The sequence below is a fragment of the Vigna unguiculata genome, chromosome 5 (genome assembly GCF_037176805.1).
Source record: "Vigna unguiculata cultivar grain cowpea cultivar isolate G323 ecotype 2 chromosome 5, ASM3717680v1, whole genome shotgun sequence".
NCBI lineage: Eukaryota > Viridiplantae > Streptophyta > Magnoliopsida > Fabales > Fabaceae > Vigna > Vigna unguiculata.
Window position 1 is genome coordinate 2574817 of NC_140796.1, and position 15039 is coordinate 2589855.

Consider the following 15039-nt stretch of genomic DNA (forward strand, 5'->3'; position numbering starts at 1 on the left):
TTTTTTATGTATTTAACCTTGGACTTGACACATTAACCTTTTCGAAGTACAACTTGGCATGAAGCGCAAATACCAAGTAAAAGAGAATTTTTACGTTGAAAATTGATGCATGTCGTTGGTTCAACGATTGGAGTGTGTAAAGCGAAATATGTTATTATTGGACAAAACGTTAATTAATTAAGCATGGTGCCAAGGGCTGAAACTGAAGGAACCATAATGACCAAGTCCAATGTGGCTTTCTCTGGCTTAGTCTTGTACTCTTACTGGGACAAACCAAGACTCGGCAACACAATCAAGAATATGTTTTTCCTAATAACTTGTGACGAACTCCAAAACCAAGTCTTAATTAATTTAGCTATTTGTGGACAACCTTATACATCAGTAACAGTCATTGATATAGATGGTTTATTTATGCCCCAGACTTCTTCAACACTATGGGTCTTCTTTCACTTTTGTCATGTTTCTCTAAACCTGAGGCAGGGGTAAACAGATTACTCGTGACAACAACCTTCAACATCATGGGAGAACATTGCCACCACTTTTCACTTGCAGAGATACAGTCATCACTAACGAATGTTAAGGAATCTTTGGTGATTGGAGAAGATTCATTCGGAGTAGTGTACAAGGGTTTTCTGAACAAAGGTGCTACCACTGTTGCAATAAAGTGTTTCAACAAAGGTTCTCTTTCTGGTCTCTCAGAATCACAGTTGAAGAACGAGGTTCTCTTCCTTTGTCAACTCCACCACCCCAACATCATGCCTGTAATTGGATTTTGCATTGAAAGATTCCCCCATCTGATTCTTGTACATGAATACATGTTTAACGGTTCCCTCAATGATCACCTTCATCTTACAAATAATCACAAATTTGTTCCACTTTCGTGGGAAAGGAGGCTTCGAATTTGCATTGGTGTGGCACGTGGATTGCACTATCTGCACACAGGAGGCAAGTGTTCTGTGATACATAATTTTTTCAAAACACAGTACATCCTTTTGGATCAAAACTGGGAACCTAAAATTTCTGGTTTATTGTTGTCAAAAAGGGGATCCGTTGATGTTGCAAGTTCATTTCTTGTTGCGAGAAACCATGATACTTTCGCATATTGTGATCCTGAGTATGCAGCCTCTGGTATCTTGACTGTGAAATCAAATGTGTTTTCATTTGGTGTGGTTCTGTTGGAAGTTGTGAGTGCAAAGCAAGCGCGAGATTTGTACTTGGAACGTGTGAAGAACCCGAATTATTCAGTGGAGTTACATGCAGAAAAAATAGTTGATCCGTTTATTAAGTCCAAAATTGCTCCAGATTGTTGGAAAACGTTCATTGATATCACTGAGAGGTGCTTGCATAAACAAGGAACGGAACGACCAAACATGGGCGAAGTGGAGATACAACTTGAGCTTGCGCTTCAATTGCAGGAGAAAGCAGAAACCTAGGTTGACTGCAATGTTGATTTTGTCCAAACTGTTTAAACGCAGAGATGATCATAACGTTAATGGAAGTCCTAATACTTTATGCAATTAGTGACTTATTCAATGCACTACTTTTCTTTTCTTCTTTTTTTAACTTAGAAATCAATAAATGTAAAGGTTATCCCGATAAAATAATTATAAGATTTTTATTTTGTTGTTTTTTTACTTTTACATCGCAATAGATATATAGATATATAAATTAATGAAAAATTATATTATTTTTTTTAAGAAAAATCAAATGTTATTTTAAACTTAAAAATATCAGAAGGTCAATACCTATGTAAAATATTAAAGGATTGTATAAGAGTATGTTTCATATATGATTCAATTTTTTTTAATTTTACTTAATTTAGAATCACTACTAATCTATTAAATAATGATCGAAATTAGTCACCTAAAAATTTGGTCACCATCGGTGATCGAAACAATGATTGAAATTTTAACCACAAAAAATCGGTCATCAAATCGATTACTGTATTATTTAATTATTATTTTACCTTTTTATCTCTTTCCAAAATTTTCTCTCACTATCTCATCACTTTCCTCATTGCTTGTGACCTAGCACCATTCTTGGAGTTTGTCACAGTCATCTCATCTTTTGTTTTTGTGTCTCAACTTATCATTGTGACTCGCACCTTACCATAACTTCAGTCATCGTGACTCTCCATCATTGTGACCCATCGCTAAGTGAGACTTTCCCCTGTTACACTCACTCTATCGTGGTGGTAATCGTTCTCACAACTATAGTTGTTGTCTTCAATTTATCTTGTCTTATTTATAGATTTGGTCACTAATTTCGGTCATAGATTTAGTCACTAATTTTGGTCATTGATTCGATTACTAATTTCAATCATAGATTCAAATTAAGTCACAAATTATCATAGATTCATTCAGTCATAAATCCAGTCACATATTTAGTCACAAATCTGATCATAGATTTTGGTCACTATAAATTAATGATGAACATATCAGTGACCGATTTTTAATCACTAAATCAGTTACATGACTGATTTTTAATCACTATTTAATCATTTTCTTATCGTGAATCTTCAATTTATACTTTTTAATATATTTTTTAGAAAAATATAAATTTATAAATTGATCTTTCTTATTTATTGAAATACATTTGTCTTATAATTTTAACAAAATTTCAACTAAAATATAAATTTATTTAGAATATTTGTTTAGCAGCACTTGTTATTTAAATGAAAAAACAACATTCTACTACTACTGTTGATAAATTAAGTTTATTACAATAAGTCATTCTACTGTGAGCGTGTTAGCTCTGAGTACTTCAAGTTTGTTTCTTTTTTGTATTTCTCTTTTTTTTTCTACACCACCATAGGCATGATAAAATTATACTTTTACACTTTTTTTTTTCTTATGTCTAGTCTTGTTCCTAATAGCGGCACATCTCTTCGACTCCATTGCCACTGCTAGATCCACCGCATGAAGATGAAATAAGAAACATGGGAAAGGAGGAGAACAAGAAATCTAGAGGTAAGAGATGAAGAAGAAGCTAAGGAGTGTGGGAGGAACGAGAAGAATAATTGGGAAGGAAGGAGAAAAGGAAGTACAGGAAGGAAATAGGAAATACCTTCATGAAAACTTATTCCAAAAGTTTTTATATATATATATATATATATATATATATATATATATATATTGAAATATATTTCTAAGTCTAAAAATATTTTTCAGAATGTATATTGTGAAATGTTATTTGTATTTTGAATTGTATAAACTAAAAGGTACTTTCGTATCCAAAAATATATTTTAAAACGTACATTTCTGAAATATTTATTTTCAGAAACTATTTTCAAGTATGGAAATACTTTCTAGAATACATATTCTGAAAAACATTTATTTCAAATACATTTTGGATTATGAAATCTAAAAAATATATCGGATTTGAAAATACGTTATAAAGTGCACAGTTTACAATTTATTTTTTAAATATACTTCAAGATATATTTTGGAACATGTTCTAGATTCGAAAATATTTTCAGAATCAACAATCTGAAATTCATTAAAGAAATAAGGTGGAGGAATAACTTATTTTTCATTATAATTTTAAGAAGGGGTATTTTGAGGTTTATGTTTTTTATAGAGGTGCAGGAAGAAAAAAAAATGTGCATAAAGAAACAGCTCGTCCTCAGTCATCAAATGAGTTTGTGTGGGCTTTAACACTTCTTTGCTCTTAGTAGATTTAACAAAATAGGTGTTCGGATAAAATATCAAATAAATATATGCAGATCAATCGAACTTATGTTTTATGTATGAGCTATAATGCTTTAGATTTGATATGGTGGTGTATCCAATCAATGGAATAGTTTGTTCGACGCGTATGTATGAATGCGTGTACTGATAAAAAAAATGTATGTGCATGTGTGTTTTAATAAAAAATGTTTATCATAGAACTTTGTCATTGCTTGTTCCCTTGAAGAGTTGCAATAAGCAACAAGGAACTTCAAGCAAAGTTGAGTAATTGGATAAAACATCTGAAAGAAAATGGCAATACCATCATGGTTGCGGGATGCCGTCTAATGGTGGCTTAAACATTCTCTAAATGGTTTTTCCCATATCAGCATTAGATTGGTGCTTTCACAACTCCACCGCCCCAATCTTGTGCCTTTGATTGGATTTTGCAATGAAGAATATAAGTTGGTTCTCGATTATGAGTACATGACTGCCTGTTCCCTCCATGATTACATTTATCACAAGGGTACTAACAAAGTTGATTCACTTCTGTGTAAGAGGAGGCTTCAAATTTACTCATGCATAGAACTTCACACAAGAGTAAAGTATGTTCATGACATTAAAACACAAGACATTCTTTTGTTGGTAAATTTTCTATCCTCGGGTGGTTATATTTCCTCCCTTAGAAAGAAAAAGTTACCAAGTGAAGAAGTTATATGAAATGAAGTGCGTAACACATTCCGAAAACACATACAAAATAGTGGTTACATCGTACAAGTTTGTGATAATACAACAACCAAGCCTTTTCACTAATAGGAATTACAAATTTCGCAATAAATTCGGAATCTATTCTACCAACAATCTCGCAAGTATAAAAACCATACTAAAATAAATGAATTCATCGATGACAATGCATACAAATACCAGGCACGAACACAGCAAGTTCCAAGTTTTAAAACTCAGATTCTGGAAGCACGAGGGTAAAAGACTGCAAATGTACAAAAAGTTGTTAGCATGAATTACTGTGTAAACAAATCATAAAAAATAATTTCTTGTTTCATTGAACACTAAGAGTTCAAGCAACATAAAATCTATAACCGGAAGTGATCAACTGTGTCGTACTTATTTGTTTTCTATAATATAGAAATGAGAATCAACCAAACATGAAAGAATGAAACAACATGCACAACAGAAAGCTAACAAAAACTAATTTTGAGCAAATTACTTCAACGTGGTATTTAAAATTTTCAACTTACATCCTTAGTTCAAAAATATAATAGATGGAACATGCTGGACTTTGTGGTAATCCTCTCCAGCAGTTCCAAGCCTAGTCTTGAATGATTTGGGCATCCATCTGATTTCTAGCTCCCGAAGACTGGTAATATATTTTAGCCCATCAGGAACTGTCTTTAAATTGTTGCAGTCAGATATGCTCAATCGGTAAAGATTAGGCATGGCTTGATTCTCTATCATCCACTCATCTAGTTTAGGCAAGCCACGGAGTACTAGAACCTTTAGTTGAGGAAAACCATTTGGTGAGCATGTCATTTTGTTTCCAATAAACAAATCCCACCCATTTAGAAACTTCAAGTTAGGAAGCTTCTCTAATGTTACCATTGGGTCTTCCACAAGTCTGCAACCCCATAAAGTCAACTTTGAAAGGTGTGGAGGAAACAGTGAGGCATCTGGCAGCCTTTCCATCCGCCCTTCAACCTGCAATTTACGCAGGGAGGGACAACCAAGGACCAATTTTTCAACATCTACTACATTTTCAGGGAAGGAAAGCATGTCAGTTCTTAAAGACAAGGATAGAAGGCAATCCAACCTTTTATTAGGAGGACTGAAACTTTCACTAAACTTTTGAAAATGTCGTGGGTCATTCAGCACTAACTTTCTGAGTTTTTTTAACTTCAATAGATCTTTTACATCACATTTGCTGGCAGGAAAATTTACTAGTGTCTGTAAATTAGTCAAATTGTCCAATTGCAGGTTGTTAACAATATTCCCACACCAATTTGGAAGATATAGATGCCTCAAACGTTTCAACTTACAAATTACATTTGGAATTTCCACTGTTGAATCCCAGCTCACTTTATTGACGGTTTGCAAATTTAGGAATTGCAGATTTTCCAAATTGCCCAAGGAAGATGGCAGTATTTGTATACGAGTCCTTTTTAGACTCAGAAACTTCAACCATAAGAGATTTCCCACTTCTTTAGACAATGACTGTCCCTTCAGCCCCTTAATTCCTTCAAGATCTAGAACTCTAAGTAATTTGAACTTCACAAAAACACCTCTGACTAGGTCCCAATTTTCCATCCTACACTTCTTGTCATGAAAAAATACAAGGGATCTGAGACGCTCATTCACTTGCTTGTCCTGTGGAATCAATTGATCAACATGTTGATCCAAGTAGACAGCAAGCCTACGAACTTCACCAATTTGTCTTGCATCTGATACGTTAGATGAACGAGTAGCATCAGTGGTACTATTTTGTTCTGATCCATTGATAATGTAGAGAAAATTTTCTTTTCTGGCCTTTGACAAACACAGATCCCGCATTAAATCATGGAGCCTGTAGGTTTTGATCCTACCAGTAGATCCCATCTGACCAATTTGAACCATGCAACGGCTAATTAAGTTACCCAGATAGCGTTCAGCAACATCCTCCATTGTCTCATCCCGTTCACTCTCAAATTGAGATGAAACAACACCTTCTGCCACCCATAATTGCAGTAGTTTAGTTTTTGGTATCTCAGAGTCTTCAGGGAATTGACTTAAATACAGGAAACATGGCTTCAGTTGACAAGGCAAGTCCTGGTAACTTAAATCCAACACTTCATCTAATCTTCGACTATCACGAACCTCTGCTCCTATTAGGTACGAACTTAGATGCCTATGTATTTTTTCCCACTCACTGACCGACTCCTTTGTAGCCAAAAGTCCTCCCAGAACGATGATAGCCAAAGGCAGACCAGCACACTTTGCAACCATCTCTCTGCCTAACCTTTTAAAGTCGTCAGAAATTGTGGATTCTGAAAAAAGTAACAGGCAATTATCACATTAACTAAAACAGTGGTTCCATACACAAGTGCTTTTATCACTTTCTGGTCACATAAATATGAAAAATAAATGAGAGAATTGGGAAATTATTAGATATGAAATAATGAAACAAACTATATGGACATCAATAGATAAATAAGTTTGCTAGCTGAAGACATTTCTAGGTACCTGGGTCATCTTGTCTCGGAAATGCTTTTTTCTTAAACAATGCCCAACTGTCGTCTGCATTTAAGCAACTTGGTTCGTGAAGCAAGCCTTCAGGATTCACATGCAATGAAATGTCTTTATTGCGAGATGTAAAAACTATCTTAGTCCTTGTATTTTGTGATGGAAAGGCAGGACTTAAAATGTCCCATGCCTCATTGCTCCATATATCATCCAGGATGATCAAACATTTCTTCTCTTGTTGAACTTTAAACAACTTCCTTGCCAATTCATCATCTTTCATTTTCGTAATCTCATCCCTTTCCTCTTTCGTAGGAGAAATTAGCTTTAGTAAAATTCCCTCCCAAACATCTCTTTTCTTGCATTGCTGAGATATATAGGCCCAAGCAAAACCATCAAAGTTTCGCCTAATAGCATTGTAATGGTAAATGCTTTTGGCAAGTGTAGTTTTACCAAGACCACCCATTCCAGAAATATAAACAAATCGGCAGCCTTCATTTTCATTTTCATTTTCATTTAGTAGCCATTCCGTCACTTTGTTTATGTCTTTATCTAAGCCAACAATGAACTCGTCAACAATGTGAGAATATGACCATCTCAATTGCCTTTTCATATTAGATGATTCTTCATTGTCTTTAGTTGCAGTCAAACCATAAGTTTGTAAGCTTCTTGTGAGGTCAGATATTCGAGAATTGATTGTTATGAGCTCAGAGCCGACTTTGTGAATACTTTTAACTCTAGAGAGTGGATTTTTAGTTCCAATACTTATGCTAAATGCAACCTTAATAGCATAAATTTCAATCACATCCTCTGCATCATAGGCTAATTTTCTAACCTCCGAAATATAATTCTTTATTATATCACCTTCATCCTGCTTGCTCTCAGCATCTCTTAGGAAACATTGCATCCTCTTTAATTCATTTTGCATGCTTTTGACTTTGTCACTCACCCCGTTTAACAATCTGGCCTCTTCAATCAATAGATCATAAAGCCTATCAATTGCAAAGGACACAACTGCCTCAACCATCTTGATTATTCTGTCACCTTCAAGAACAAAATCATGAGATAAAACTTCACATCTAATATGCGTTAAGCCTCACATATGAGACAGCTACTTTACTCTTATAAAACAGGTATTATAGAGATGGATAGAATCCCTTAACAAAACAGGGCAAAACCTAGAATATGTAAACTTCAAGTACAGAAACATGCTAAAATTGAAAAGAAATGGATAAACTGAAGGTGGAAAAGCAGTAACAAGAAGAAGAAAAAATGGAAAAGGATGTTAAACGAAGTTGTACTTTCTATACAAAGTCAAATCTATACTATGTTCCTCCAATCCATGTTCCAGAAACCACAAAAATCCAGTTATGGTGTAATTTTATGCCTGTTACTTCAACTGCAAAGTAAATCCCTACACTGTCAGAGGCAGACCAGAGTTGACTTTGGAAAAAAAAAAAAAAAAATATATATATATATATATATATATATATATGCTCAATAAATTATTAAAGAATATCATATGCTTATTAATGTATAATTTCATACGAAGCATGATTCTACAGCAGGAAATTTGTCGTAAGCATAAATTTAAAGCCAAAAAGTACAACAGAGAAATTAGATATAGAATCAATTACGGGAGCATAACCAACGAGATCCAGTTAAGGATGATAGTATTGTAGAACACAGAAAAAGATTAAGGAACAACTTGTAGAAGAAAAAGATACACCTTCAATCCAGAGAGCATGGAGTGCCTCTTGTTCAACCAAATGTGTGGTGTGGCTGTGCAAAGAAGAAAGACGCTTTGGAGTTTGGATGCTCCATTCATGCCATTTTATTGCACATTTAATAAGAAAAAAAAGTCCGGAAATTGAATCTGACTTTTTTTTATTATAAATAATAATTTTGAATAAAATTGATTTTAAACTAAAATAATCTGTGATGATTTTTTTTTTTAATTTTAAGGTAATAATGATATTTTGGTACCTTTTGAATATAATTTTTTCTATAAAATTGTAGTTTAAAACTTATTTTAGATATAACTAATTTTTAATATAGAACTAAAAATGTTAACATTTATCCAAAATTATGTTAAGTAATATTTTAACATGGTTTTAGATTACGAATCTAAATAGGCGTCCGATATTTGAAAAAAAAAAGTGTTAATTAAAAATCTTGATATAATAACTTAACAAGTAATTACATTTTTAAATATATATTTCAACTTATTTAATACATATCGTTAGATTTAATAATTTAATAAATTTTTATCATATACGAATTTATTGAAATATTATCATAGTTATTTGTTTTATTATTAAATAGGAGATATATTTTTAATCTGTTTATGAATATTATTTGGTACCTTTTGAATATAATTTTTTCTATAAAATTTTAGTTTAAAACTTATTTTAGATCATAACTAATTTTTAATATAAAATTAAAAATGTTAACATTTATCCAAAATTATGTTAAGTAATATTATATGAGTATCTTATGATACATATCGATAAGTATTTATATATTGATGGTTTGATATAGAAGAAAACAACGAATTAGTTGTTAATAAGCATAAACCCTTACTTAAGACATGTATTTTTAAATATAATTCAATAAAAAGTTTTATAAGTGAAATGGTATTAAGAGACCAAAGGTTCTCCATTTTCACTCCATACAAACACTATCATATTGTAATATATAATATATAATATGAGATGATGTTTTTATTCCTCAACTAAGTATCATTTATTTACTATTTATTGAAATATATAAATTGGTTTATATAAATATGATATGAGCTCAACTTATATAATTTTGTTTTTTTATGATTAAATTAAATTTAAAGTTTATTTTTTTCACATTAATTGTAATTGTTTTTCGTATGTATAGTTTTACCATGACCACCTATTCCACAAAAATAAATAAATTCACAACTCTAATTTTATTTAATAGTCATCCTATCACTTTATTTATGTCCTTACCTAAGTGAATAATGAACTCGTTAACCAATACCTCTTTCTTTTGCTCTTTTAAAGACTCTTGAATATGAATAACCTTTTTCTTATTGTTTGCATCAATGTTACCATTTTGTTTCCTCCTTACTCATGAACATGTCATTTTCCTCCGTGTTTAAGAATGTGTTCTTTTCTTATTCTACGTTTTCATTGACTCTTAAATCTTTCATTAACCTTTAAAGAAACTGAAACTTTGAAGGCTTACTCTGATGATTCTTTTTGTACTCCTTTTGTCTCTTCTTTGTTCAAAAGAATGTGGTACTCCATTATAATGATTTTGTCTTCTTTTAAAGTTTACAGAAGCTTTAACATCTTGGAAGATAATACATGTTAATTCTTTCTTGTTGTATAACGAGAACACTTAATTTATGCCAAAAAGGGGTTCCATCAGGAGAACTTGGGTCTTGATTGTATTGTAAGTTTCGTTCAATCCTTTGAGAAAACACATCATGTATTCAACCTCTCTATATTTTGGAGTGATCTTGGACAAGACGCAAGTACATGGGTTGTCACAAACGCAATCGTGAATAGGCCTTAGAAACTCCAATTCATCCCAAAGAATCTTTAAATTTGTCTAGAATTGGGTTATAGTTCGTTCTCCTTACTTGACGGAGTGAATCTCTTCCAACAAATCGGAGATCCAAAAATAATATCCTTTACAAAATCACTCCTACAAATTTTTCCAAAAAAACCTTTGCAACATCGATGTGGACAACACTATCAATGTGAAGAAAGAGTACAAGTTATCCAAACCAAAATCATTATATTGCATCTTTACCATGTCTCATAGGTTGGATCATCTCGTTCAAGAATCTTAATACTTATGTTGACAAACTTCAACTTATTCTTTGAAAGGAAAGTGTGATGCATACTTTTGCTCCATGAGTGGTATTTGATTTCATTAAGTGGAGGTAAAACAAGAATCATTCTTGGATTTTCTAAAAGGATGCAAATAATAAGGGCTTGATGGATTGTTGACAAGATCCATAGTTTGAGATCCATTATAAGATTCGGTTGTGGATTGAGATTTAGTTATGAAGGACCCATAGGAGAAGAAGTAAGAAACCAAAAAAAGATTGTAACAACACAGGCGAAAGAAAAATTGGAGATAGTGGAAGCAGAGCATGCCTTAGCCTTCTTTGTTACCATAAAGATTATGGTATTCCATCTAACAAAGATTACTTTGTAGTATGTATGCAAGAAAACAAGGATCATAAAACAGTATATTGATTTTAAAATTGTGGAATATCATAATATACTTTAACTACTATGTTGCTTCTACATATAGAAGAGCATAACATAATAAAATAGAACAAAAATAAAGGCAATTAGTTACAACATGTTTTTTCTTCATGAGCTTAAAGAGAACCTTCCAAATGTTCAATGATCATGGAGTGGAGATCTTTTGACTCTTCAATCATATATATCATATAATCAAACTTTGGATTCAAGGAATGGAGATTCTTCTCTACCACATGAACGTATTTTCTTTTATTCTATATTATTTTCAATTGATTTACAATCATCTTTACTCTTAAGGAATTATTTGAAATTGATTTGGATTTCTTCATATTCAAAGCTTTAAAATTTAGAGAACGAAATCTTATCTTCTTCACTTTGTCAGAGCCTTGGAGGGATTTTTCCAAGACCCACAAGTTTCCTTCGACGTAGTAGTGTAGGCAACATTTTTGAATATGGGATCATCCAAACATAGATGAATAAGAGTAATTGGTCATTTTTTTTCATATTTTCAGTAGAGTCTCCAACCAATCTTGAGGTAATTTTTCTTCATCTTGTGACTCCTAAGTCTTTTTATATAATCTCCTAAGTACCTTAAAAGCTTTAAGCAACACTTCCATGCGAACATAACGGTTTTCATAATTGATTTTAGGTATAATTATTGATTTGGTATCCCAACTTGTTGGGATTGTTCAATTTGTGTACCCGAACTTTAGGAATGTTCAATTTGGTACCCAATTTTTTAAATTGGTTTATTTTAGTACCTTACGTTAAACACTACTTAACATCGTTTGACTTCTGTTGAGGTGACACTGTGCAACAGAGACGTGGCAAAAATAAGGGTTGTACACGTGGATTTACTGTTAAAAAATTGTGAAGTAAATAATAAAAATGAAAACACGTTATTATCAAAATTGGGGAAAAAATTAAGGCAGAGTGATCCACATGCAAAAGGAAAATTAGGGCAGAATTGTGTAAAATCTGAAAGGTGAATTTGGAAATTGTGTAAAATTTGTCACGTCTCTATTGCAAAGTGTCATCTCAATAAAAGTCAAACAACACTAAGTAGTGTAAGTAGTGTTTAATAGAAGATACTAAAATAAACCCATTTAAAAAATTGGATATCAAATTAAATATTCTTAAAATTCAAATTCAAATTAAACAATTTAAAAAAGTTGGGATACCAAATAAATAATTATACCTTGATTTTAAGATAAAGAAATTGGAATACAATATTCCTATTTCTGACCATCTCTTAACTCTTTTTTTTCTTCTGTCAACTGTTTAGATCAAACCAAACTCTAATACTGTTTTGTGAAAGAAAAAAAAGTGAGAAATAAAAAAGAAAACTCAAATTTTATTACTTAACAATATCAAATACAATAAAGTATTTATAAGTATGAAATATAGAGATCTAGACTTTTTTCGATAAGTTCTATTCACTGGTAAAAACTTTCTAGATCTTACATCCAAAATTAAAAATTATTCTAGATATTTCTTTATTGAAAAAGTTAAGAAATTGTTGAAAATTTATAAAAGTTGAAAAATGGTCTAACATAATAATACTATTAAGAAAGAAAAACTTAAGAAAACGTGCAAAGATTACTGAGATTATAAAATTAAAAAGGAAAAATAAACGTTCTCTCTCAAACATCAAATAAAACATAAGAAATAAAAGTATATTTAACTATTTCACTTAAAAAAAAAATGTAAACAATAAAATATTGATACAGAAATTGATAGTAACTTATAAATCACAATCTACATAACACCTTGTTTAAAATCATCAAGTCAAATAAATTTGTTTAAATAGATTAAAATCTTAATTAATCTCAAGTCACTGTAGTATCTCAATTCAACTCTCCTTAATGTCAAGACACCTAACACCGAGAAATGTGGGGATAGGAAATTATAATCAGAGGCCAGATTTTTTCTCAAACTTAATGACAACATAAGAAACAGAACCAACAGGATCCATGTGCTGAACACAACCTTGTTTCTGCCTTTCCCTTCATTTCCAGGTTCTCCAACTAATATGAAACTTTATGTGATATCCCTTATACTTTTATTCTCTATTTCTGAAAAAATGCAGACTACCCTTTAACTTGTGTATTTTTTTCTGAGGTATCTAAATTGATGCTTTGTTTGTTTTGCATCTTACAAAGTAGTAACAGGGTAAGTATCTAGTTGTATAATACTTGTGGTATAGAATTGAAGATTCATTTCTCTTATCTTTCCTTAGTATTTCATTTTGAAATGAAACACAGGGAAATATGAAATCAAAACTTGGCAGGTTAAGTTTTTAGTACTTGTGGTATAATCAGTTGAAAAGCAAGAAATTTTATCTCATTCCGGTTAATACTTGTGGGATACAATCATATTTCAGTTATATACTTTTCTCTCAGTTTTGTCCTCTGAATCATGTTCTCTAACAGGTATCTAAAATGGGACAACGTTTGAGCTTCTGCTGCTTTAAGCATACAGGTTCGTCTCAGCGACAGTATCCAACTGTGATAGAAGAGCTATGCACTCAATTTTCTCTGGCCGATCTTAGGAAATCGACAAACAACTTTAACGAAAACCAAATAATTGGAAGTGGAGGCCTTGGCACTGTATACAAAGGCTCTCTTCAAAACAGTAGTGTTACTGAGTCCACAATTGTAATCAAGCGAATATATGGGATCACTGAGAAGGAACTTAAGCAGTTCAAGAACGAAATCGAGTTGCTCTGCCAGTTTCGCCATCCAAATTTGGTCACTCTATTAGGATTTTGTGACCACAAAGACGAGAAGAATATTGTATATGAGTACATGGCCAATGGATCTCTCCATCATAGCCTATATCGTAGGGATATGAAAATGGAGCCACTAACATGGAAGCAGAGGCTAAAGATCTGCATAGGAGTAGCACAGGGACTACACTACCTTCACACAGGTCTCAAGAGAACAATTTTTCATCGTGACATAACACCTTATAAAATTCTTCTGGATAGCAACATGGTGGCCAAACTCTCAGACTTCCGACTTTCCTTAACAGGACCACATTATGCATCAAAGCCAGAACCAAAGACAATAACAAAAGATGGCTTCACAGGTATTCATTCTTGTTTTGTTGGTAGTGTTTATTGAAAAGAATTTTACTGAATAATAATCTAAATAAAACTTTCACTTCTAGGTACACTTGGCTACGTGGCTCCTGAGATTTCAGAAAACAATATATTAACAGAGAAAAGCGATGTTTACTCCTTTGGTGTAGTTCTACTAGAAGTGGTATGCAAAGACAAGCTAAACAGTGTTGAGAAGAGGCAGAAACACCCTGTTGAGGAGAATATTGATCCAAATATTGAAGGAAAGATTGCACCAGAGAGTTGGGAAGTATTTATAGACATCACAGAAAGATGCTTGAACTTTGATCCTAATGAGCGACCATCAATGGGTGAAGTGGAGATTCAACTTGAGCTTGCTCTGTCACTGCAGGAAGAAGCGGATGCAAGAAATACTTGTGATGATTATACCCTATTATCTCTTACCATTATTAATTAGTCCTTAACTACATTAGGCACTAGGCACGATCTTTTGTTGAATACAAAACTGATGGATGGTGGAACTACCAAGGTTGTCTCAATAATAACAGAGAAACTCGTTGTTCATCAATCTCAGTATAGCAGATGATTAGGAAATCATGAGAAAGGATTTGAAGTTCAAGAATGACATTTAATTCTTTGCCATCATCGTCTTCAAATGTTTGGCCTCTCTAGAAAGTTTTTTAATGTTGTAAGTTTGTGCCTTAGAATTTGACCAACTAATTGAACTGATAGTGTAACACTGTTTCATTGTTATTTCTTTCTTACGTTACTCCACTATATTATTCCATTTATCAATTTTCTAGTC

General features: G+C 32.3%; 3 protein-coding genes across 6 annotated transcripts; 2 read left to right on the top strand and 1 right to left on the bottom strand.

The window, feature by feature from the left end:
- The first annotated feature begins 434 nt into the window (after positions 1-434).
- LOC114186098 (receptor-like protein kinase FERONIA) lies at positions 435-1433 on the top strand. Its single transcript, XM_028074118.1, has one exon. It carries the CDS (start codon positions 435-437, stop codon positions 1431-1433), a length of 999 nt encoding a protein of 332 aa, XP_027929919.1.
- A 2824-nt stretch (positions 1434-4257) lies between these two features.
- On the bottom strand, positions 4258-8741 carry LOC114184941 (putative disease resistance protein At1g50180). 2 transcript variants are annotated; one of them, XM_028072360.2, is made up of 4 exons: positions 8626-8741; positions 6900-7933; positions 4925-6703; positions 4258-4656 (listed from the first exon to the last, which is right to left on the bottom strand). In XM_028072360.2, the coding sequence occupies exons 2-3, from the start codon at positions 7921-7923 to the stop codon at positions 4929-4931; spliced, it is 2799 nt and encodes a 932-aa protein (XP_027928161.2). In that variant the 5' UTR covers positions 7924-7933; positions 8626-8741; the 3' UTR covers positions 4258-4656; positions 4925-4928. The 2 variants fall into 2 exon arrangements, with proteins under 2 accessions (XP_027928161.2, XP_027928160.2); XM_028072359.2 differs by having other exon boundaries at positions 6900-7940; positions 8626-8729.
- Positions 8742-13033: 4292 nt separating this feature from the next.
- Positions 13034-15008, top strand: LOC114184237 (receptor-like protein kinase ANXUR2). 3 transcript variants are annotated; one of them, XM_028071518.2, is made up of 3 exons: positions 13034-13170; positions 13585-14242; positions 14324-15008. In XM_028071518.2, exons 2-3 carry the CDS (start codon positions 13594-13596, stop codon positions 14689-14691), a joined length of 1017 nt encoding a protein of 338 aa, XP_027927319.2. In that variant the 5' UTR covers positions 13034-13170; positions 13585-13593; the 3' UTR covers positions 14692-15008. The 3 variants fall into 3 exon arrangements, with proteins under 3 accessions (XP_027927319.2, XP_085529313.1, XP_085529312.1); XM_085673187.1 differs by having other exon boundaries at positions 13108-13324; positions 13417-14242; XM_085673186.1 differs by having other exon boundaries at positions 13108-13324.
- The last annotated feature ends 31 nt before the right edge of the window (positions 15009-15039 follow it).